This window comes from Argopecten irradians, chromosome 3, assembly GCF_041381155.1.
Source record: "Argopecten irradians isolate NY chromosome 3, Ai_NY, whole genome shotgun sequence".
Classification (NCBI taxonomy): Eukaryota; Metazoa; Mollusca; class Bivalvia; order Pectinida; family Pectinidae; genus Argopecten; species Argopecten irradians.
This window is the reverse complement of record NC_091136.1, coordinates 66,396,391-66,423,325: the sequence shown is the minus strand read 5'-3', so window position 1 is coordinate 66,423,325 and position 26,935 is coordinate 66,396,391. Positions and strand designations below refer to the sequence as shown.

General features: G+C 30.6%; 1 protein-coding gene across 1 annotated transcript; it reads left to right on the top strand.

Annotated features, from left to right (window-relative positions):
- Nucleotides 1–1,372: 1,372 nt before the first annotated feature.
- LOC138319388 (uncharacterized) lies at nucleotides 1,373–26,935 on the top strand. Its single transcript, XM_069262488.1, has 5 exons — nucleotides 1,373–1,731; nucleotides 2,099–2,200; nucleotides 3,022–3,141; nucleotides 3,362–3,448; nucleotides 26,411–26,935. The coding sequence occupies exons 1-5, from the start codon at nucleotides 1,608–1,610 to the stop codon at nucleotides 26,932–26,934; spliced, it is 957 nt and encodes a 318-aa protein (XP_069118589.1). The 5' UTR covers nucleotides 1,373–1,607; the 3' UTR covers nucleotide 26,935.

Genomic DNA, 26,935 nt, shown 5'->3' with positions numbered 1-26,935 from the left:
GTCACATCACTGTGCCAGATGGCAAAACAGCGAAATGAATATCTTGAATCTTAACATAGATTACGCTGGTACTCTTGCATTTGTTTGGTGTTTTAACTTATCTTAGTCCATCAATATAGATTTCCGTATGTTATTATTGATGTAGTGGGCTTTTAACAGTGGAATGCCAGTGTTTGGTTGCACCATTGTAATGATGCTAATTAATTTCATTACAGAATTTTAATAGGTATGGATTTGCAAGTCCATAAAGTTAATTGTTTTTGGGTTTTTTTTTCAGATTGTTTCTGTTTAAAAATGGGAATCGATTTGGCTGTATACAGAGTAAGGATTGGGAATTTTGTCCAGAGAAACACTGATAAAGGCCTGTCTAATATAGCTTACCTGGTGAAAGCTATTGCCAGCGTGAGGGGGGAGCTGATCAGGAACTGTCAATACAAGGGATCTGTCCATTTTATTGACCAACTTCTGCTGAGGCAGGGAGTGGAACCAAACCCAGGTCCCCATAACAAGGATAAACAGGTAGGTTATAATGAAAAATAGACACATTCCATCTCGACTGCAGTAATAAGTGGATCTGAATTAAACAGATTTTTATGACATAGCATCATTATTACTGGAAGAGTGCTGTGTGCATGTGAATGTATAATGGATGGATAAAAGTACATACTTGGCAAGTAAGAAAGGTATGTGTGTAATTGTAATGTATGGATTAATGAATTTATATATACAAATCTAGGAAATACTAAAAGTGTGATGTGTGAGTGTAAGGGTATGGATGGATAAAATTAGTTACACAAGTGGTATAGTACATAATATTGATAAAAACACCAAATAAGTTAATGTAAATCATAAAAAACAAGAGGCACAGAGGGCCTGTATCGCTCACCTGGTTTGTAATGCCAAGGTATGTTCTGAATACAGATTCATTGTTTCTTTTCTAAAGGAATTTAGATATTAACCTCTATTTCCCCGGGGGGGTCAGAGCCAAAATTTATACATATTCTGTTCCCCTACCCCCAAGCATGTTTCTGGCCAAATTTGGTCACAATCAATCCAGACCTCTATGACTAGTAGCGATTTGAAGGATTTACCTCTATTTCCCCCGCCCCTCCTGCCCCTGCGGAGGTCAAAGCCAAAATTTATACAAACTCTATTACCCTTCCCCCAAGGATGTTTCAGGCAAGATTTGGTTACAATCAATGCAGAACTCTATGACTAGTAGCGATTTAAAGGAAATGTTGACAGACGACGGACGCCGCACCATGACATAAGCTCACCGGCCCTTCGAGCCAGGTCAGCTAAAAATTACTGGAAGAAAACAGAAACTTTGATATAAATACCATGAGAATTATTGGTTTGTTTTTATAGGTCAAATCATCAGTGATTCTGAAAATGTCACAGATGCAGAGAGACCACGGGCAGATGAAACAGATTCTCTTACGCTTGTGAGCAGACCACAGTCTACAGAAGGCACCTGTTCTAGGAGACGTCAGAATACTGGGAACTCGAGACACCATGAAGAATACAATGTTCTTAGTATCCAAACTGTTGCAGCAGGAGACAGTAGCCCAAACACTGGACATTTATCTGGAGAGACCATTGATAAAATGGTCACAGATCACAGTGTTCTGGCTACAGATCCAGACGGAGGGGCTACAGAGATGACTCGCCATGGAGGGTCTTCAGGACCGATGGCTGCTCAGCCCCAAGAAGAGACTACGATAGTGCAGGGTCTGTTACTCTCTGTGTAGATTATGTCCTATTGTTTTGGAAATATTACATAGGGTTGTTCTTTATATGTACATACATAATCACTGTGCTACATGTGATACTGATGGGGGCAAGATGGACATGTAGATTAATGCAAGTCCTCACTGTTCGTTTTTGAGGGGAATAAATCTACTAATAAAGATACAACATATTTTACATTTAGTCTTGATTCAATCTAATCAGTCCATTGTTCATTGCTGTAATCTCTATAACATTTGTTGAGTTTCTTAAGAGATCTACATCAAATAAGACTTTTCAACAGGATATTAAAGTTATAAACAATCAGAAGATAATTTTAATGTTCATCACATGTACATTTGTCTTTCAGTTTACAATCAGAAAATAGGGAAAATGAATGTTTCCTTTCAAGGAAGAGAAACAGCAGTACTAGGTGATAACAACACTATCAACATCACTAAATCAGAAATGGGTAAGTAATACTCTATCAATCATAAAACTCTTTTGTTCGAGAGGTATGATACAAATAACAAGAAACATATTTCTCTTACCCTCGACAGAGATATCCACAATTTTACCGATGTATGATTTTTCTTTCTCTTACCCTAGACATGGCTTTCCACAGTTTTACCAGTGTGAGATTTTTTTATCTCACCCTAGGGTAAAGACAAGCTACACAAGATCTTTGCACGTGCTCAATAATTGTATGACGTGACGACAAGAGTATCATGACGTCACGGTAATAGTATTATAACGTCACCACAACAATGAAATGACGTCACAACGACGGCAACAATTCATTGAAGTCACAACAGCCTCGCTTGTATAAGTGACACGTTTATTAGAGAAACAAAGTGGTGCACAGGGTAAGAGAAAAAGAATCATTCACCTTCTTTGGGGTGAGACAGGAGATCTCAACCCTCGGGATAAAAGTCTTAAGAATCTTACCCCTCGGGTTGAGATTCTCCTGTCTCACCCCTCGGGAGTGAAAGATTCTATTAATCTCACCCTAGAGTAAGGACAAGCTACACAACATCTTTGCACATGCTCTCATAGGATAAGAGAAAAAGAATCATTTACCTTCTTAGGGGTGAGAAAGGGGATCTCGGCCCTCGGGATAATATTCTTAGGGTGTCAAACATTTGGCATAGCCTCATGTTTGACAACATAGGAATCTTACCCGAGGGTTGAGATTCTCCTGTTTCACCCCAAAGGGGTGAAAGATTCTATTAATCTCTATATGGAACAAGTAGCTGATTTTCCTACATAGTGATTGAATGTTTATTTCTGTAGATGATGAAAAAGGAGCCATTTTAGAAGACATCCAGCAGAAGGTTTCAAACATTGAAAAAGATGTTAATAGAATGGTGTCACAGCCAAAGACCCCGATGTCAAATGGATCACAAACCAATGGTAGGTACCAGTACACTTTTATCCCTGAGTTCCAAAATATGTTAACTAATACCACATGTGTCATAAGTCGATGTCCATTAGACTAAAGCATACATCTACTTAATTTTCATTGTCATCACTCCACTCTAAGAAGTACATCATTTGTTGTTTCTTCATGTATTCATGCTTAATAGTAAATTCTTCGTGTTATCCTCTCTATTGATTTATCATTTATCAACAGTTCCCGCACGTAAGGAATTCAATATGAAGCCAGAGAAACAGAAAAAGGGAGACAAAGAGGTGTCAGCCGAACGGAAACATGCGGAAGGTAAGTACAAGGAGTTATGATACAAACAGAAGGTAAGTACAAGGAGTTATGATACAAACAGAAGGTGTGTACAAGGAGTTATGATACAAACAGAAGGTGTGTACAAGGAGTTATGATACAAACAGAAGGTATGTACAAGGAGTTATGTACAAGGAGTTATGATACAAACAGAAGGTACAAGGAGTTATGATACAAACAGAAGGTAAGTACAAGGAGTTATGATACAAACAGAAGGTATGTACAAGGAGTTATGATACAAACAGAAGGTATGTACAAGGAGTTATGATACAAACAGAAGGTAAGTACAAGGAGTTATGATACAAACAGAAGGTATGTACAAGGAGTTATGATACAAACAGAAGGTATGTACAAGGAGTTATGATACAAACGGAAGGTAAGGTAAGTACAAGGAGTTATGATACAAACAGAAGGTAAGTACAAGGAGTTATGATACAAACAGAAGGTATGTACAAGGAGTTATGTACAAGGAGTTATGATACAAACAGAAGGTAAGTACAAGGAGTTATGATACAAACAGAAGGTGTGTACAAGGAGTTATGATACAAACAGAAGGTATGTACAAGGAGTTATGTACAAGGAGTTATGATACAAACAGAAGGTAAGTACAAGGAGTTATGATACAAACAGAAGGTGTGTACAAGGAGTTATGATACAAACAGAAGGTATGTACAAGGAGTTATGTACAAGGAGTTATGATACAAACAGAAGGTAAGTACAAGGAGTTATGTACAAGGAGTTATGATACAAACAGAAGGTGTGTACAAGGAGTTATGATACAAACAGAAGGTATGTACAAGGAGTTATGATACAAACAGAAGGTAAGTACAAGGAGTTATGATACAAACAGAAGGTAAGTACAAGGAGTTATGATACAAACAGAAGGTAAGTACAAGGAGTTATGATACAAACAGAAGGTAAGTACAAGGAGTTATGATACAAACAGAAGGTATGTACAAGGAGTTATGATACAAACAGAAGGTAAGTACAAGGAGTTATGATACAAACAGAAGGTAAGTACAAGGAGTTATGATACAAACAGAAGGTATGTACAAGGAGTTATGTACAAGAAGTTATGTACAAGGAGTTATGATACAAACAGAAGGTAAGTACAAGGAGTTATGATACAAACAGAAGGTAAGTACAAGGAGTTATGATACAAACAGAAGGTATGTACAAGGAGTTATGATACAAACAGAAGGTAAGTACAAGGAGTTATGATACAAACAGAAGGTAAGTACAAGGAGTTATGATACAAACAGAAGGTATGTACAAGGAGTTATGATACAAACAGAAGGTAAGTACAAGGAGTTATGATACAAACAGAAGGTATGTACAAGGAGTTATGATACAAACAGAAGGTAAGTACAAGGAGTTATGATACAAACAGAAGGTAGTACAAGGAGTTATGATACAAACAGAAGGTGTGTACAAGGAGTTATGATACAAACAGAAGGTATGTACAAGGAGTTATGATACAAACAGAAGGTATGTACAAGGAGTTATGATACAAACAGAAGGTGTGTACAAGGAGTTATGATACAAACAGAAGGTAAGTACAAGGAGTTATGATACAAACAGAAGGTAAGTACAAGGAGTTATGATACAAACAGAAGGTAAGTACAAGGAGTTATGATACAAACAGAAGGTGTACAAGGAGTTATGATACAAACAGAAGGTAAGTACAAGGAGTTATGATACAAACAGAAGGTATGTACAAGGAGTAGTACAACAGAAGGTAAGTACAAGGAGTTATGATACAAACAGAAGGTAAGTACAAGGAGTTATGATACAAACAGAAGGTAAGTACAAGGAGTTATGATACAAACAGAAGGTAAGTACAAGGAGTTATGATACAAACAGAAGGTAAGTACAAGGAGTTATGATACAAACAGAAGGTGTGTACAAGGAGTTATGATACAAACAGAAGGTAAGTACAAGGAGTTATGATACAAACAGAAGGTGTGTACAAGGAGTTATGATACAAACAGAAGGTATGTACAAGGAGTTATATATACAAACAGAAGGTATGTACAAGGAGTTATGATACAAACAGAAGGTAAGTACAAGGAGTTATGATACAAACAGAAGGTGTGTACAAGGAGTTATGATACAAACAGAAGGTAAGTACAAGGAGTTATGATACAAACAGAAGGTATGTACAAGGAGTTATGTACAAGAAGTTATGATACAAACAGAAGGTATGTACAAGGAGTTATGTACAAGGAGTTATGATACAAACAGAAGGTATGTACAAGGAGTTATGATACAAACAGAAGGTATGTACAAGGAGTTATGATACAAACAGAAGGTATGTACAAGGAGTTATGATACAAACAGAAGGTATGTACAAGGAGTTATGTACAAGGAGTTATGATACAAACAGAAGGTATGTACAAGGAGTTATGATACAAACAGAAGGTAAGTACAAGGAGTTATGATACAAACAGAAGGTAAGTACAAGGAGTTATGATACAAACAGAAGGTAAGTACAAGGAGTTATGATACAAACAGAAGGTAAGTACAAGGAGTTATGATACAAACAGAAGGTGTGTACAAGGAGTTATGATACAAACAGAAGGTTAGTTATGTACAAGGAGTTATGATACAAACAGAAGGTAAGTACAAGGAGTTATGATACAAACAGAAGGTAAGTACAAGGAGTTATGATACAAACAGAAGGTAAGTACAAGGAGTTATGATACAAACAGAAGGTAAGTACAAGGAGTTATGATACAAACAGAAGGTAAGTACAAGGAGTTATGATACAAACAGAAGGTAAGTACAAGGAGTTATGATACAAAGAATTAGTACAAGGAGTTATGTACAAGGAGTTATGATACAAACAGAAGGTAAGTACAAGGAGTTATGATACAAACAGAAGGTAAGTACAAGGAGTTATGATACAAACAGAAGTAGTACAAGGAGTTACAAACAGAAGGTAGTAGTTATGATACAAACAGAAGGTAAGTACAAGGAGTTATGATACAAACAGAAGGTAAGTACAAGGAGTTATGTGAGTACAAAACAAAGGTATGTACAAGGAGTTATGATACAAACAGAAGGTAAGTACAAGGAGTTATGATACAAACAGAAGGTAAAGTAAAGGACATATGATACAAACAGAAGGTAAGTAAAGTAGTTATGTACATACAAACAAAGGTAAGTACAGAATGATACAAACAGAAGTACAAGGAGTTATGATACAAACAAAGGTAAGTACAAGGAGTTATGATACAAACAGAAGGTAAGTACAAGGAGTTATGATACAAACAGAAGGTAACAAGTACATGTATGATACAAACAGAAGTAAGTACAAGGAGTTATGATACAAACAGAAGTAAGTACAAGGAGTTATACAAACAAAGTAAGTACAAGTAGTTATGATACAAACAGAAGGTAAGTACAAGGAGTATGATACAAACAGAAGGTAGTGTACAAGGAGTTATGATACAAACAGAAGGTAAGTACAAGTAGTATGATACAAACAAAGTAAGTACATGTACATACAAACAAAGTAAAGTACATGTACATACAAACAAAGTAAGTACATGTATGATACAAACAGAAGTAAGTACAAGGTACATGATACAAACAAAGTAAGTAGTTATGATACAAACAAAGTAAGTACATGAGTTATACAAACAGAAGGTAGTACAAAAAACGTACAAGGTACATGTACACAAACAAAGGTAAGTACATGTACATGATACAAACAAAGTAAGTACATGTACATACAAACAAAGTAAGTACATGTACATACAAACAAAGTAAGTACATGTACATACAAACAAAGTAAGTACAAGGAGTACATACAAACAAAGTAAGTACATGTACATACAAACAAAGTAAGTACATGTACATACAAACAAAGTAAGTACAAAGTACATACAAACAAAGGTAAGTACATGTACATACAAACAAAGTAAGTACATGTACATACAAACAGAAGGTAAGTAAAGAAGTAAGTACATGTATGATACAAACAAAGTAAGTACATGTACATACAAACAAAGTTAAGTACATGTACATACAGAACAAAGTAAGTACATGGTACATACAAACAAAGTAAGATACATGTACATACAAACAAAGTAAGTACATGTACATACAAACAAAGTAAGTACATGTACATACAAACAAAGTAAGTACATGTACATACAGGAACAAAGTAAGTACATGTACATACAAACAAAGTAAGTACATGTACATACAAACAAAGTAAGTACATGTACATACAAACAAAGTAAGTACATGTACATACAAACAAAGTAAGTACATGTTACATACAAACAAAGTAAGTACATGTACATACAAACAAAGTAAGTACATGTACATACAAACAAAGTAAGTACATGTACATACAAACAAAGTAAGTACATGTACATACAAACAAAGTAAGTACATGTACATACAAAAAAAGTAAGTACATGTACATACAAACAAAGTAAGTACATGTACATACAAACAAAGTAAGTACATGTACATACAAAACAAAGTAAGTACATGTACATACAAACAAAGTAAGTACATGTACATACAAACAAAAGTAAGTACATGTACATACAAACAAAGTAAGTACATGTACATACAAAACAAAGTAAGTACATGTACATACAAAACAAAGTAAGTACATGTACATACAAAACAAAGTAAGTACATGTACATACAAACAAAGTAAGTACATGTACATACAAACAAAGTAAGTACATGTACATACAAACAAAGTAAGTACATGTACATACAAACAAAGTAAGTACATGTACATACAAACAAAGTAAGTACATGTACATACAAACAAAGTAAGTACATGTACATACAAACAAAGTAAGTACATGTACATACAAACAAAAGTAAGTACATGTACATACAAAACAAAGTAAGTACATGTACATACAAACAAAGTAAGTACATGTACATACATACAAACAAAGTAAGTACATGTACATACAAAACAAAGTAAGTACATGTACATACAAACAAAGTAAGTACATGTACATACAAACAAAGTAAGTACATGTACATACAAACAAAGTAAGTACATGTACACACAAACAAAGTAAGTACATGTACATACAAACAAAGTAAGTACATGTACATACAAACAAAGTAAGTACATGTACATACAAACAAAGTAAGTACATGTACATACAAACAAAGTAAGTACATGTACATACAAAACAAAGTAAGTACATGTACATACAAACAAAGTAAGTACATGTACATACAAACAAAGTAAGTACATGTACATACAAACAAAGTAAGTACATGTACATACAAACAAAGTAAGTACATGTACATACAAACAAAGTAAGTACATGTACATACAAACAAAGTAAGTACATGTACATACAAAACAAAGTAAGTACATGTACATACAAAACAAAGTAAGTACATGTACATACAAACAAAGTAAGTACATGTACATACAAACAAAGTAAGTACATGTACATACAAACAAAGTAAGTAAGTACATACAAACAAAGTAAGTACATGTACATACAAACAAAGTAAGTACATGTACATACAAACAAAGTAAGTACATGTACATACAAAACAAAGTAAGTACATGTACATACAAACAAAGTAAGTACATGTACATACAAACAAAGTAAGTACATGTACATACAAACAAAGTAAGTACATGTACATACAAACAAAGTAAGTACATGTACATACAAAACAAAGTAAGTACATGTACATACAAACAAAGTAAGTACATGTACATACAAACAAAGTAAGTACATGTACATACAAACAAAGTAAGTACATGTACATACAAACAAAGTAAGTACATGTACATACAAACAAAGTAAGTACATGTACATACAAAACAAAGTAAGTACATGTACATACAAACAAAGTAAGTACATGTACATACAAACAAAGTAAGTACATGTACATACAAACAAAGTAAGTACATGTACATACAAACAAAGTAAGTACATGTACATACAAACAAAGTAAGTACATGTACATACAAACAAAGTAAGTACATGTACATACAAAACAAAGTAAGTACATGTACATACAAACAAAGTAAGTACATGTACATAAAACAAAGTAAGTACATGTACATACAAAACAAAGTAAGTACATGTACACACAAACAAAGTAAGTACATGTACACACAAACAAAGTAAGTACATGTACATACAGAACAAAGTAAGTACATGTACATACAAAACAAAGTAAGTACATGTACATACAAAACAAAGTAAGTACATGTACATACAAACAAAGTAAGTACATGTACATACAAACAAAGTAAGTACATGTACATACAAACAAAGTAAGTACATGTACATACAAACAAAGTAAGTACATGTACATACAAAACAAAGTAAGTACATGTACATACAAACAAAGTAAGTACATGTACATACAAACAAAGTAAGTACATGTACATACAAAACAAAGTAAGTACATGTACATACAAACAAAGTAAGTACATGTACATACAAACAAAGTAAGTACATGTACATACAAACAAAGTAAGTACATGTACATACAAAACAAAGTAAGTACATGTACATACAAACAAAGTAAGTACATGTACATAAAACAAAGTAAGTACATGTACATACAAACAAAGTAAGTACATGTACATACAAACAAAGTAAGTACATGTACATACAAACAAAGTAAGTACATGTACATACAAACAAAGTAAGTACATGTACATACAAACAAAGTAAGTACATGTACATACAAACAAAGTAAGTACATGTACATACAAACAAAGTAAGTACATGTACATACAAACAAAGTAAGTACATGTACATACAAAACAAAGTAAGTACATGTACATACAAACAAAGTAAGTACATGTACATACAAACAAAGTAAGTACATGTACATACAAACAAAGTAAGTACATGTACATACAAACAAAGTAAGTACATGTACATAAACAAAGTAAGTACATGTACACACAAACAAAGTAAGTACATGTACATACAAACAAAGTAAGTACATGTACATACAAACAAAGTAAGTACATGTACATACAAACAAAGTAAGTACATGTACATACAAACAAAGTAAGTACATGTACATACAAACAAAGTAAGTACATGTAATACATACATGTACATACAAACAAAGTAAGTACATGTACATACAAACAAAGTAAGTACATGTACATACAAACAAAGTAAGTACATGTACATACAAACAAAGTAAGTACATGTACATACAAACAAAGTAAGTACATGTACATACAAACAAAGTAAGTACATGTACATACAAACAAAGTAAGTACATGTACATACAAACAAAGTAAGTACATGTACATACAAAACAAAGTAAGTACATGTACATACAAACAAAGTAAGTACATGTACATACAAACAAAGTAAGTACATGTACATACAAACAAAGTAAGTACATGTACATACAAACAAAGTAAGTACATGTACATACAAACAAAGTAAGTACATGTACATACAAACAAAGTAAGTACATGTACATACAAAACAAAGTAAGTACATGTACATACAAACAAAGTAAGTACATGTACATACAAAACAAAGTAAGTACATGTACATACAAACAAAGTAAGTACATGTACATACAAACAAAGTAAGTACATGTACATACAAACAAAGTAAGTACATGTACATACAAACAAAGTAAGTACATGTACATACAAACAAAGTAAGTACATGTACATACAAAACAAAGTAAGTACATGTACATACAAACAAAGTAAGTACATGTACATACAAACAAAGTAAGTACATGTACATACAAACAAAGTAAGTACATGTACATACAAACAAAGTAAGTACATGTACATACAAACAAAGTAAGTACATGTACATACAAACAAAGTAAGTACATGTACATACAAACAAAGTAAGTACATGTACATACAAACAAAGTAAGTACATGTACATACAAACAAAGTAAGTACATGTACATACAAAACAAAGTAAGTACATGTACATACAAACAAAGTAAGTACATGTACATACAAACAAAGTAAGTACATGTACATACAAACAAAGTAAGTACATGTACATACAAACAAAGTAAGTACATGTACATACAAACAAAGTAAGTACATGTACATACAAACAAAGTAAGTACATGTACATACAAACAAAGTAAGTACATGTACATACAAACAAAGTAAGTACATGTACATACAAACAAAGTAAGTACATGTACATACAAACAAAGTAAGTACATGTACATACAAACAAAGTAAGTACATGTACATACAAACAAAGTAAGTACATGTACATACAAACAAAGTAAGTACATGTACATACAAAACAAAGTAAGTACATGTACATACAAACAAAGTAAGTACATGTACATACAAACAAAGTAAGTACATGTACATACAAACAAAGTAAGTACATGTACATACAAACAAAGTAAGTACATGTACATACAAACAAAGTAAGTACATGTACATACAAAACAAAGTAAGTACATGTACATACAAACAAAGTAAGTACATGTACATACAAACAAAGTAAGTACATGTACATACAAAACAAAGTAAGTACATGTACATACAAACAAAGTAAGTACATGTACATACAAACAAAGTAAGTACATGTACATACAAACAAAGTAAGTACATGTACATACAAACAAAGTAAGTACATGTACATACAAACAAAGTAAGTACATGTACATACAAAACAAAGTAAGTACATGTACATACAAACAAAGTAAGTACATGTACATACAAACAAAGTAAGTACATGTACATACAAAACAAAGTAAGTACATGTACATACAAACAAAGTAAGTACATGTACATACAAACAAAGTAAGTACATGTACATACAAACAAAGTAAGTACATGTACATACAAAACAAAGTAAGTACATGTACATACAAAACAAAGTAAGTACATGTACATACAAACAAAGTAAGTACATGTACATACAAAACAAAGTAAGTACATGTACATACAAACAAAGTAAGTACATGTACATACAAAACAAGTAAGTAAGTACACAAACATGTACATACACAAACAAAGTAAGTACATGTACATACAAACAAAGTAAGTACATGTACATACAAAACAAAGTAAGTACATGTACATACAAAACAAAGTAAGTACATGTACATACAAACAAAGTAAGTACATGTACATACAAACAAAGTAAGTACATGTACATACAAACAAAGTAAGTACATGTACATACAAACAAAGTAAGTACATGTACATACAAACAAAAAGTAAGTACATGTACATACAAAACAAAGTAAGTACATGTACATACAAACAAAGTAAGTACATGTACATACAAACAAAGTAAGTACATGTACATACAAAACAAAGTAAGTACATGTACATACAAAACAAAGTAAGTACATGTACATACAAACAAAGTAAGTACATGTACATACAAACAAAGTAAGTACATGTACATACAAACAAAGTAAGTACATGTACATACAAACAAAGTAAGTACATGTACATACAAACAAAGTAAGTACATGTACATACAAACAAAGTAAGTACATGTACATACAAACAAAGTAAGTACATGTACATACAAACAAAGTAAGTACATGTACATACAAACAAAGTAAGTACATGTACATACAAACAAAGTAAGTACATGTACATACAAACAAAGTAAGTACATGTACATACAAACAAAGTAAGTACATGTACATACAAACAAGCAATAAGTACATGTACATACAAACAAAGTAAGTACATGTACATACAAACAAAGTAAGTACATGTACATACAAACAAAGTAAGTACATGTACATACAAACAAAGTAAGTACATGTACATACAAACAAAGTAAGTACATGTACATACAAACAAAGTAAGTACATGTACATACAAACAAAGTAAGTACATGTACATACAAAACAAAGTAAGTACATGTACATACAAACAAAGTAAGTACATGTACATACAAACAAAGTAAGTACATGTACATACAAACAAAGTAAGTACATGTACATACAAACAAAGTAAGTACATGTACATACAAACAAAGTAAGTACATGTACATACAAACAAAGTAAGTACATGTACATACAAAACAAAGTAAGTACATGTACATACAAACAAAGTAAGTACATGTACATACAAACAAAGTAAGTACATGTACATACAAACAAAGTAAGTACATGTACATACAAACAAAGTAAGTACATGTACATACAAAACAAAGTAAGTACATGTACATACAAAACAAAGTAAGTACATGTACATACAAACAAAGTAAGTACATGTACATACAAAACAAAGTAAGTACATGTACATACAAACAAAGTAAGTACATGTACATACAAACAAAGTAAGTACATGTACATACAAACAAAGTAAGTACATGTACATACAAACAAAGTAAGTACATGTACATACAAACAAAGTAAGTACATGTACATACAAACAAAGTAAGTACATGTACATACAAACAAAGTAAGTACATGTACATACAAACAAAGTAAGTACATGTACATACAAACAAAGTAAGTACATGTACATACAAACAAAGTAAGTACATGTACATACAAACAAAGTAAGTACATGTACATACAAAACAAAGTAAGTACATGTACATACAAACAAAGTAAGTACATGTACATACAAAACAAAGTAAGTACATGTACATACAAACAAAGTAAGTACATGTACATACAAACAAAGTAAGTACATGTACATACAAACAAAGTAAGTACATGTACATACAAACAAAGTAAGTACATGTACATACAAACAAAGTAAGTACATGTACATACAAACAAAGTAAGTACATGTACATACAAACAAAGTAAGTACATGTACATACAAAACAAAGTAAGTACATGTACATACAAACAAAGTAAGTACATGTACATACAAACAAAGTAAGTACATGTACATACAAACAAAGTAAGTACATGTACATACAAAACAAAGTAAGTACATGTACATACAAACAAAGTAAGTACATGTACATACAAAACAAAGTAAGTACATGTACATACAAACAAAGTAAGTACATGTACATACAAACAAAGTAAGTACATGTACATACAAAACAAAGTAAGTACATGTACATACAAACAAAGTAAGTACATGTACATACAAAACAAAGTAAGTACATGTACATACAAACAAAGTAAGTACATGTACATACAAACAAAGTAAGTACATGTACATACAAAACAAAGTAAGTACATGTACATACAAAACAAAGTAAGTACATGTACATACAAACAAAGTAAGTACATGTACATACAAACAAAGTAAGTACATGTACATACAAACAAAGTAAGTACATGTACATACAAACAAAGTAAGTACATGTACATACAAACAAAGTAAGTACATGTACATACAAAACAAAGTAAGTACATGTACATACAAAACAAAGTAAGTACATGTACATACAAACAAAGTAAGTACATGTACATACAAACAAAGTAAGTACATGTACATACAAACAAAGTAAGTACATGTACATACAAACAAAGTAAGTACATGTACATACAAACAAAGTAAGTACATGTACATACAAACAAAGTAAGTACATGTACATACAAAACAAAGTAAGTACATGTACATACAAACAAAGTAAGTACATGTACATACAAACAAAGTAAGTACATGTACATACAAACAAAGTAGTACATGTACATACAAACAAAGTAAGTACATGTACATACAAAACAAAGTAAGTACATGTACATACAAACAAAGTACATGTACATACAAACAAAGTAAGTACATGTACATACAAAACAAAGTAAGTACATGTACATACAAAACAAAGTAAGTACATGTACATACAAACAAAGTAAGTACATGTACATACAAACAAAGTAAGTACATGTACATACAAACAAAGTAAGTACATGTACATACAAACAAAGTAAGTACATGTACATACAAACAAAGTAAGTACATGTACATACAAACAAAGTAAGTACATGTACATACAAACAAAGTAAGTACATGTACATACAAAACAAAGTAAGTACATGTACATACAAAACAAAGTAAGTACATGTACAACAAACAAAGTAAGTACATGTACATACAAACAAAGTAAGTACATGTACATACAAAACAAAGTAAGTACATGTACATACAAAACAAAGTAAGTACATGTACATACAAACAAAGTAAGTACATGTACATACAAACAAAGTAAGTACATGTACATACAAACAAAGTAAGTACATGTACATACAAACAAAGTAAGTACATGTACATACAAAACAAAGTAAGTACATGTACATACAAACAAAGTAAGTACATGTACATACAGAACAAAGTAAGTACATGTACATACAAACAAAGTAAGTACATGTACATACAAACAAAGTAAGTACATGTACATACAAAACAAAGTAAGTACATGTACATACAAACAAAGTAAGTACATGTACATACAAACAAAGTAAGTACATGTACATACAAACAAAGTAAGTACATGTACATACAAACAAAGTAAGTACATGTACATACAAACAAAGTAAGTACATGTACACAAACAAGTACATACAAAACAAAGTAAGTACATGTACATACACAAAACAAAGTAAGTACATGTACATACAAACAAAGTAAGTACATGTACATACAAAACAAAGTAAGTACATGTACATACAAACAAAGTAAGTACATGTACATACAAAACAAAGTAAGTACATGTACATACAAACAAAGTAAGTACATGTACATACAAAACAAAGTAAGTACATGTACATACAAACAAAGTAAGTACATGTACATACAGAACAAAGTAAGTACATGTACATACAAAACAAAGTAAGTACATGTACATACAAACAAAGTAAGTACATGTACATACAAAACAAAGTAAGTACATGTACATACAAAACAAAGTAAGTACATGTACATACAAAACAAAGTAAGTACATTTACATACAAGCAAAGTAAGTACATGTACATACAGAACAAAGTAAGTACATGTACATACAAAACAAAGTAAGTACATGTACATACAAACAAAGTAAGTACATGTACATACAAAACATGTACATACAAACAAAGTAAGTACATGTACATACAAAACAAAGTAAGTACATGTACATACAGAACAAAGTAAGTACATGTACATACAAACAAAGTAAGTACATGTACATACAAAACAAAGTAAGTACATGTACATACAAACAAAGTAAGTACATGTACATACAAACAAAGTAAGTACATGTACATACAAAACAAAGTAAGTACATGTACATACAAACAAAGTAAGTACATGTACATACAAACAAAGTAAGTACATGTACATACAAAACAAAGTAAGTACATGTACATACAAACAAAGTAAGTACATGTACATACAAAACAAAGTAAGTACATGTACATACAAACAAAGTAAGTACATGTACATACAAACAAAGTAAGTACATGTACATACAAAACAAAGTAAGTACATGTACATACAAACAAAGTAAGTACATGTACATACAAACAAAGTAAGTACATGTACATACAAACAAAGTAAGTACATGTACATACAAACAAAGTAAGTACATGTACATACAGAACAAAGTAAGTACATGTACATACAAACAAAGTAAGTACATGTACATACAAACAAAGTAAGTACATGTACATACAAACAAAGTAAGTACATGTACATACAAACAAAGTAAGTACATGTACATACAAAACAAAGTAAGTACATGTACATACAAACAAAGTAAGTACATGTACATACAAACAAAGTAAGTACATGTACATACAAAACAAAGTAAGTACATGTACATACAGAACAAAGTAAGTACATGTACATACAAAACAAAGTAAGTACATGTACATACAAACAAAGTAAGTACATGTACATACAAAACAAAGTAAGTACATGTACATACAAACAAAGTAAGTACATGTACATACAAACAAAGTAAGTACATGTACATACAAAAACAAAGTAAGTACATGTACATACAAACAAAGTAAGTACATGTACATACAAACAAAGTAAGTACATGTACATACAAACAAAGTAAGTACATGTACATACAAACAAAGTAAGTACATGTACATACAAACAAAGTAAGTACATGTACATACAAACAAAGTAAGTACATGTACATACAAACAAAGTAAGTACATGTACATACAAACAAAGTAAGTACATGTACATACAAACAAAGTAAGTACATGTACATACAAACAAAGTAAGTACATGTACATGTACATGTACATACAAACAAAGTAAGTACATGTACATACAAACAAAGTAAGTACATGTACATACAAACAAAGTAAGTACATGTACATACAAACAAAGTAAGTACATGTACATACAAACAAAGTAAGTACATGTACATACAAACAAAGTAAGTACATGTACATACAAACAAAGTAAGTACATGTACATACAAATGTACATCAAACAAAGTAAGTACATGTACATGTACATACAAACAAAGTAAGTACATGTACATACAAACAAAGTAAGTACATGTACATACAAACAAAGTAAGTACATGTACATACAAAACAAAGTAAGTACATGTACATACAAAACAAAGTAAGTACATGTACATACAAACAAAGTAGTAATGTACATAAACATGTACATTACAAAAACAAAGTAAGTACATGTACATACAAAACAAAGTAAGTACATGTACATACAAACAAAGTAAGTACATGTACATACAAACAAAGTAAGTACATGTACATACAAACAAAGTAAGTACATGTACATACAAAACAAAGTAAGTACATGTACATACAAACAAAGTAAGTACATGTACATACAAACAAAGTAAGTACATGTACATACAAACAAAGTAAGTACATGTACATACAAACAAAGTAAGTACATGTACATACAGAACAAAGTAAGTACATGTACATACAAACAAAGTAAGTACATGTACATACAAACAAAGTAAGTACATGTACATACAAACAAAGTAAGTACATGTACATACAAACAAAGTAAGTACATGTACATACAAACAAAGTAAGTACATGTACATACAAACAAAGTAAGTACATGTACATACAAACAAAGTAAGTACATGTACATACAAACAAAGTAAGTACATGTACATACAAACAAAGTAAGTACATGTACATACAAACAAAGTAAGTACATGTACATACAAACAAAGTAAGTACATGTACATACAAAACAAAGTAAGTACATGTACATACAAAACAAAGTAAGTACATGTACATACAAACAAAGTAAGTACATGTACATACAAACAAAGTAAGTACATGTACATACAAACAAAGTAAGTACATGTACATACAAAACAAAGTAAGTACATGTACATACAAACAAAGTAAGTACATGTACATACAAAACAAAGTAAGTACATGTACATACAAACAAAGTAAGTACATGTACATACAAACAAAGTAAGTACATGTACATACAAAACAAAGTAAGTACATGTACATACAAACAAAGTAAGTACATGTACATACAAACAAAGTAAGTACATGTACATACAAACAAAGTAAGTACATGTACATACATACAAACAAAGTAAGTACATGTACATACAAACAAAGTAAGTACATGTACATACAAACAAAGTAAGTACATGTACATACAAACAAAGTAAGTACATGTACATACAAACAAAGTAAGTACATGTACATACAAACAAAGTAAGTACATGTACATACAAACAAAGTAAGTACATGTACATACAAACAAAGTAAGTACATGTACATACAAAACAAAGTAAGTACATGTACATACAAACAAAGTAAGTACATGTACATACAAAACAAAGTAAGTACATGTACATACAAACAAAGTAAGTACATGTACATACAAACAAAGTAAGTACATGTACATACAGAACAAAGTAAGTACATGTACATACAAACAAAGTAAGTACATGTACATACAAAACAAAGTAAGTACATGTACATACACAAACAAAGTAAGTACATGTACATACAAAACAAAGTAAGTACATGTACATACAAACAAAGTAAGTACATGTACATACAAAACAAAGTAAGTACATGTACATACAAAACAAAGTAAGTACATGTACATACAAACAAAGTAAGTACATGTACATACAAACAAAGTAAGTACATGTACATACAAACAAAGTAAGTACATGTACATACAAAACAAAGTAAGTACATGTACATACAAACAAAGTAAGTACATGTACATACAAACAAAGTAAGTACATGTACATACAAAACAAAGTAAGTACATGTACATACAAACAAAGTAAGTACATGTACATACAAACAAAGTAAGTACATGTACATACAAAACAAAGTAAGTACATGTACATACAAACAAAGTAAGTAAGTACATGTACATACAAACAAAGTAAGTACATGTACATACAAACAAAGTAAGTACATGTACATACAAAACAAAGTAAGTACATGTACATACAAAACAAAGTAAGTACATGTACATACAAACAAAGTAAGTACATGTACATACAAACAAAGTAAGTACATGTACATACAAACAAAGTAAGTACATGTACATACAAACAAAGTAAGTACATGTACATACAAAACAAAGTAAGTACATGTACATACAAACAAAGTAAGTACATGTACATACAAACAAAGTAAGTACATGTACATACAAACAAAGTAAGTACATGTACATACAAACAAAGTAAGTACATGTACATACAAACAAAGTAAGTACATGTACATACAAACAAAGTAAGTACATGTACATACAAACAAAGTAAGTACATGTACATACAAACAAAGTAAGTACATGTACATACAAACAAAGTAAGTACATGTACAAATACAAACAAAGTAAGTACATGTACATACAAACAAAGTAAGTACATGTACATACAAACAAAGTAAGTACATGTACATACAAACAAAGTAAGTACATGTACATACAAACAAAGTAAGTACATGTACATACAAACAAAGTAAGTACATGTACAGTACATACAAACAAAGTAAGTACATGTACATACAAAACAAAGTAAGTACATGTACATACAAAACAAAGTAAGTACATGTACATACAAACAAAGTAAGTACATGTACATACAAAACAAAGTAAGTACATGTACATACAAACAAAGTAAGTACATGTACATACAAACAAAGTAAGTACATGTACATACAAACAAAGTAAGTACATGTACATACAAACAAAGTAAGTACATGTACATACAAACAAAGTAAGTACATGTACATACAAACAAAGTAAGTACATGTACATACAAACAAAGTAAGTACATGTACATACAAAACAAAGTAAGTACATGTACATACAAAACAAAGTAAGTACATGTACATACAAAACAAAGTAAGTACATGTACATACAAACAAAGTAAGTACATGTACATACAGAACAAAGTAAGTACATGTACATACAAAACAAAGTAAGTACATGTACATACAAACAAAGTAAGTACATGTACATACAAACAAAGTAAGTACATGTACATACAAACAAAGTAAGTACATGTACATACAAACAAAGTAAGTACATGTACATACAAACAAAGTAAGTACATGTACATACAAACAAAGTAAGTACATGTACATACAAACAAAGTAAGTACATGTACATACAAACAAAGTAAGTACATGTACATACAAACAAAGTAAGTAATGTACATGTACATATGCAAAACAAAGTAAGTACATGTACATACAAAACAAAGTAAGTACATGTACATACAAACAAAGTAAGTACATGTACATACAAACAAAGTAAGTACATGTACATACAAACAAAGTAAGTACATGTACATACAAAACAAAGTAAGTACATGTACATACAGAACAAAGTAAGTACATGTACATACAAACAAAGTAAGTACATGTACATACAAACAAAGTAAGTACATGTACATACAAACAAAGTAAGTACATGTACATACAAACAAAGTAAGTACATGTACATACAAACAAAGTAAGTACATGTACATACAAACAAAGTAAGTACATGTACATACAAACAAAGTAAGTACATGTACATACAAACAAAGTAAGTACATGTACATACAAACAAAGTAAGTACATGTACATACAAACAAAGTAAGTACATGTACATACAAACAAAGTAAGTACATGTACATACAAAACAAAGTAAGTACATGTACATACAAACAAAGTAAGTACATGTACATACAAACAAAGTAAGTACATGTACATACAAACAAAGTAAGTACATGTACATACAAAACAAAGTAAGTACATGTACATACAAACAAAGTAAGTACATGTACATACAAACAAAGTAAGTACATGTACATAAAAACAAAGTAAGTACATGTACATACAAAACAAAGTAAGTACATGTACACACAAACAAAGTAAGTACATGTACATACAAACAAAGTAAGTACATGTACATACAAACAAAGTAAGTACATGTACATACAAACAAAGTAAGTACATGTACATACAAACAAAGTAAGTACATGTACATACAAAAAGTGTACATGTACAAAAACAAAGTAAGTACATGTACATACAAAACAAAGTAAGTACATGTACATACAAACAAAGTAAGTACATGTACATACAAACAAAGTAAGTACATGTACATACAAACAAAGTAAGTACATGTACATACAAAACAAAGTAAGTACATGTACATACAAACAAAGTAAGTACATGTACATACAAACAAAGTAAGTACATGTACATACAAACAAAGTAAGTACATGTACATACAAACAAAGTAAGTACATGTACATACAAAACAAAGTAAGTACATGTACATACAAAACAAAGTAAGTACATGTACATACAAACAAAGTAAGTACATGTACATACAAACAAAGTAAGTACATGTACATAAAACAAAGTAAGTACAAACATACAAACAAAGTAAGTACATGTACATACAAACAAAGTAAGTACATGTACATACAAACAAAGTAAGTACATGTACATACAAACAAAGTAAGTACATGTACATACAAAACAAAGTAAGTACATGTACATACAAAACAAAGTAAGTACATGTACATACAAACAAAGTAAGTACATGTACATACAAAACAAAGTAAGTACATGTACATACAAAACAAAGTAAGTACATGTACATACAAACAAAGTAAGTACATGTACATACAAAACAAAGTAAGTACATGTACATACAAACAAAGTAAGTACATGTACATACAAACAAAGTAAGTACATGTACATACAAAACAAAGTAAGTACATGTACATACAAAACAAAGTAAGTACATGTACATACAAACAAAGTAAGTACATGTACATACAAAACAAAGTAAGTACATGTACATACAAAACAAAGTAAGTACATGTACATACAAACAAAGTAAGTACATGTACATACAAACAAAGTAAGTACATGTACATACAAACAAAAGTAAGTACATGTACATACAAACAAAGTAAGTACATGTACATACAAACAAAGTAAGTACATGTACATACAAACAAAGTAAGTACATGTACATACAAACAAAGTAAGTACATGTACATACAAACAAAGTAAGTACATGTACATACAAACAAAGTAAGTACATGTACATACAAACAAAGTAAGTACATGTACATACAAAACAAAGTAAGTACATGTACATACAAACAAAGTAAGTACATGTACATACAGAACAAAGTAAGTACATGTACATACAAACAAAGTAAGTACATGTACATACAAACAAAGTAAGTACATGTACATACAAACAAAGTAAGTACATGTACATACAAAACAAAGTAAGTACATGTACATACAAACAAAGTAAGTACATGTACATACAAACAAAGTAAGTACATGTACATACAAAACAAAGTAAGTACATGTACATACAAAACAAAGTAAGTACATGTACATACAAACAAAGTAAGTAGTAAGTACATGTACATACAAAAACAAAGTAAGTACATGTACATACAAACAAAGTAAGTACATGTACATACAAACAAAGTAAGTACATGTACATACAAACAAAGTAAGTACATGTACATACAAACAAAGTAAGTACATGTACATACAAACAAAGTAAGTACATGTACATACAAAACAAAGTAAGTACATGTACATACAAACAAAGTAAGTACATGTACATACAAACAAAGTAAGTACATGTACATACAAACAAAGTAAGTACATGTACATACAAACAAAGTAAGTACATGTACATACAAACAAAGTAAGTACATGTACATACAAACAAAGTAAGTACATGTACATACAAACAAAGTAAGTACATGTACATACAAACAAAGTAAGTACATGTACATACAAACAAAGTAAGTACATGTACATACAAACAAAGTAAGTACATGTACATACAAAACAAAGTAAGTACATGTACATACAAACAAAGTAAGTACATGTACATACAAACAAAGTAAGTACATGTACATACAAACAAAGTAAGTACATGTACATACAAACAAAGTAAGTACATGTACATACAAACAAAGTAAGTACATGTACATACAAACAAAGTAAGTACATGTACATACAAACAAAGTAAAGTAAGTAAACATAAGTACATGTACAAACAAACAAAGTAAGTACATGTACATACAAAACAAAGTAAGTACATGTACATACAAACAAAGTAAGTACATGTACATACAAACAAAGTAAGTACATGTACATACAAAACAAAGTAAGTACATGTACATACAAAACAAAGTAAGTACATGTACATACAAAACAAAGTAAGTACATGTACATACAAACAAAGTAAGTACATGTACATACAAACAAAGTAAGTACATGTACATACAAACAAAGTAAGTACATGTACATACAAACAAAGTAAGTACATGTACATACAAACAAAGTAAGTACATGTACATACAAACAAAGTAAGTACATGTACATACAAACAAAGTAAGTACATGTACATACAAACAAAGTAAGTACATGTACATACAAAACAAAGTAAGTACATGTACATACAAACAAAGTAAGTACATGTACATACAAAACAAAGTAAGTACATGTACATACAAACAAAGTAAGTACATGTAAACAAAGTAAGTACATGTACATACAAACAAAGTAAGTACATGTACATACAAACAAAGTAAGTACATGTACATACAAACAAAGTAAGTACATGTACATACAAAACAAAGTAAGTACATGTACATACAAAAACAAAGTAAGTACATGTACATACAAAACAAAGTAAGTACATGTACATACAAACAAAGTAAGTACATGTACATACAAACAAAGTAAGTACATGTACATACAAACAAAGTAAGTACATGTACATACAAAACAAAGTAAGTACATGTACATACAAACAAAGTAAGTACATGTACATACAAACAAAGTAAGTACATGTACATACAAAACAAAGTAAGTACATGTACATACAAACAAAGTAAGTACATGTACATACAAACAAAGTAAGTACATGTACATACAAAACAAAGTAAGTACATGTACATACAAACAAAGTAAGTACATGTACATACAAACAAAGTAAGTACATGTACATACAAAACAAAGTAAGTACATGTACATACAAACAAAGTAAGTACATGTACATACAAACAAAGTAAGTACATGTACATACAAAACAAAGTAAGTACATGTACATACAAACAAAGTAAGTACATGTACATACAAAACAAAGTAAGTACATGTACATACAAACAAAGTAAGTACATGTACATACAAAGTAAGTACATGTACATACAAACAAAGTAAGTACATGTACATACAGAACAAAGTAAGTACATGTACATACAAACAAAGTAAGTACATGTACATACAAAACAAAGTAAGTACATGTACATACAAACAAAGTAAGTACATGTACATACAAACAAAGTAAGTACATGTACATACAAACAAAGTAAGTACATGTACATACAAACAAAGTAAGTACATGTACATACAAACAAAGTAAGTACATGTACATACAAACAAAGTAAGTACATGTACATACAAACAAAGTAAGTACATGTACATACAAAACAAAGTAAGTACATGTACATACAAAACAAAGTAAGTACATGTACATATGTACAAACAGAAGGTAAGTACATGGAGTTATGATACAAACAAAGGTACATGTACAAGGAGTTATGATACAAACAGAAGGTACAAACAAAGTAAGTACATACAAGGAGTATGATACAAACAGAAGGTACATGTACAAGGAGTTATGATACAAACAGAAGGTAAGTACAAGGAGTTATGATACAAACAAGGAGTTATGTACAAACAAAGGTAATGTACAAGGAGTTATGATACAAACAGAAGGTAAGTACAAGGAGTTATGATACAAACATGTGAAGGTATGTACAAGGAGTTATGATACAAACAGAAGGTGTGTACAAGGAGTTATGATACAAACAGAAGGTGTGTACAAGGAGTTATGATACAAACAGAAGGTGTGTACAAGGAGTTATGATACAAACAGAAGGTATGTACAAGGAGTTATGTACAAGGAGTTATGATACAAACAGAAGTATGTACAAGGAGTTATGATACAAACAGAAGGTGTGTACAAGGAGTTATGATACAAACAGAAGGTATGTACAAGGAGTTATGATACAAACAGAAGGTATGTACAAGGAGTTATGATACAAACAGAAGGTATGTACAAGGAGTTATGATACAACAGAAGGGTGAGTATGTACAAGGAGTTATGATACAACAGAGTAGTACAAGGATTAGTATGATACAAACAGAGTTTCAGAGTTATGTAAAGGTTACAAGGAGTTATGATACAAACAGAAGGTGTGTACAAGGAGTTATGTACAAAGAGTAGTACAAGGAGTTATGTACAACGGAGTTATGATACAAGAGTTTTATCATTTATGATACTACATTACGTCTGTTCACAAACATTTTGAACTGCTTTGATTTTTTTGTACTTTCTACTTTGCAAGTATTTGTCATTTCTATTACACTTTGATCGAGTGATCACCACGTCATCCTCAATTAATAGCGGGCATACCTGCATACCAAAAATGTAAGGAATATAAAGCTAAAATGTCACATTGATATATTTTCTTCGTTTCTTCAGGTTCAGCTGAAGCAACCATAGCCAAATGTATAGATGACTCTGATGATGTACTGGTAACGAGAAGCAGAGCTGAACAGGCAGTGGTGCAATGTCTGAAGAATTACAACATGGTCTTCATCACAGGGGTAACGGGTGAGGGAAAAACAACCTTGGCGGCAAAGATCATGAAGGACCTCAGAGATGGTAAGCTGGACGAAACGTTCGCGCCAAAAACACCCGTCCGTGTCTTCATACCAGAGGATTGGACCAAGGTGGTAGATAATGAGGAGGATATTGTAGTTTTTGTAGATGATGTGTTTGGTACGTCAAATTATCAGGTTGACCTACTTAACAGATGGAAGCCAGTGTTTAAGGCAGTCGAGCAGGCCTTGGAAAAAAAGAAGGTGCTTTTGCTTTTAACTTCACGCACTCATATTTTAGCAGATGCAAGGCGAGATGCTGGAATCACAGACGATACCAATGATCACATTTTATCAGAAAAAAAAAGTGGCGGATATTACACACAAATACCAGCTGACGTGTGAA

Bases quoted from the DNA above. Each gene is read 5' to 3' on its own strand.
- LOC138319388 (XM_069262488.1), top strand. From the start codon at position 1,608: ATGGTCACAGATCACAGTGTTCTGGCTACAGATCCAGACGGAGGGGCT. The intron at 1,732-2,098 runs GTCTGTTACTCT...TTTGTCTTTCAG, and splicing joins AGAGACTACGATAGTGCAGG to TTTACAATCAGAAAATAGGG. The intron at 3,142-3,361 runs GTAGGTACCAGT...ATTTATCAACAG, and splicing joins AAATGGATCACAAACCAATG to TTCCCGCACGTAAGGAATTC.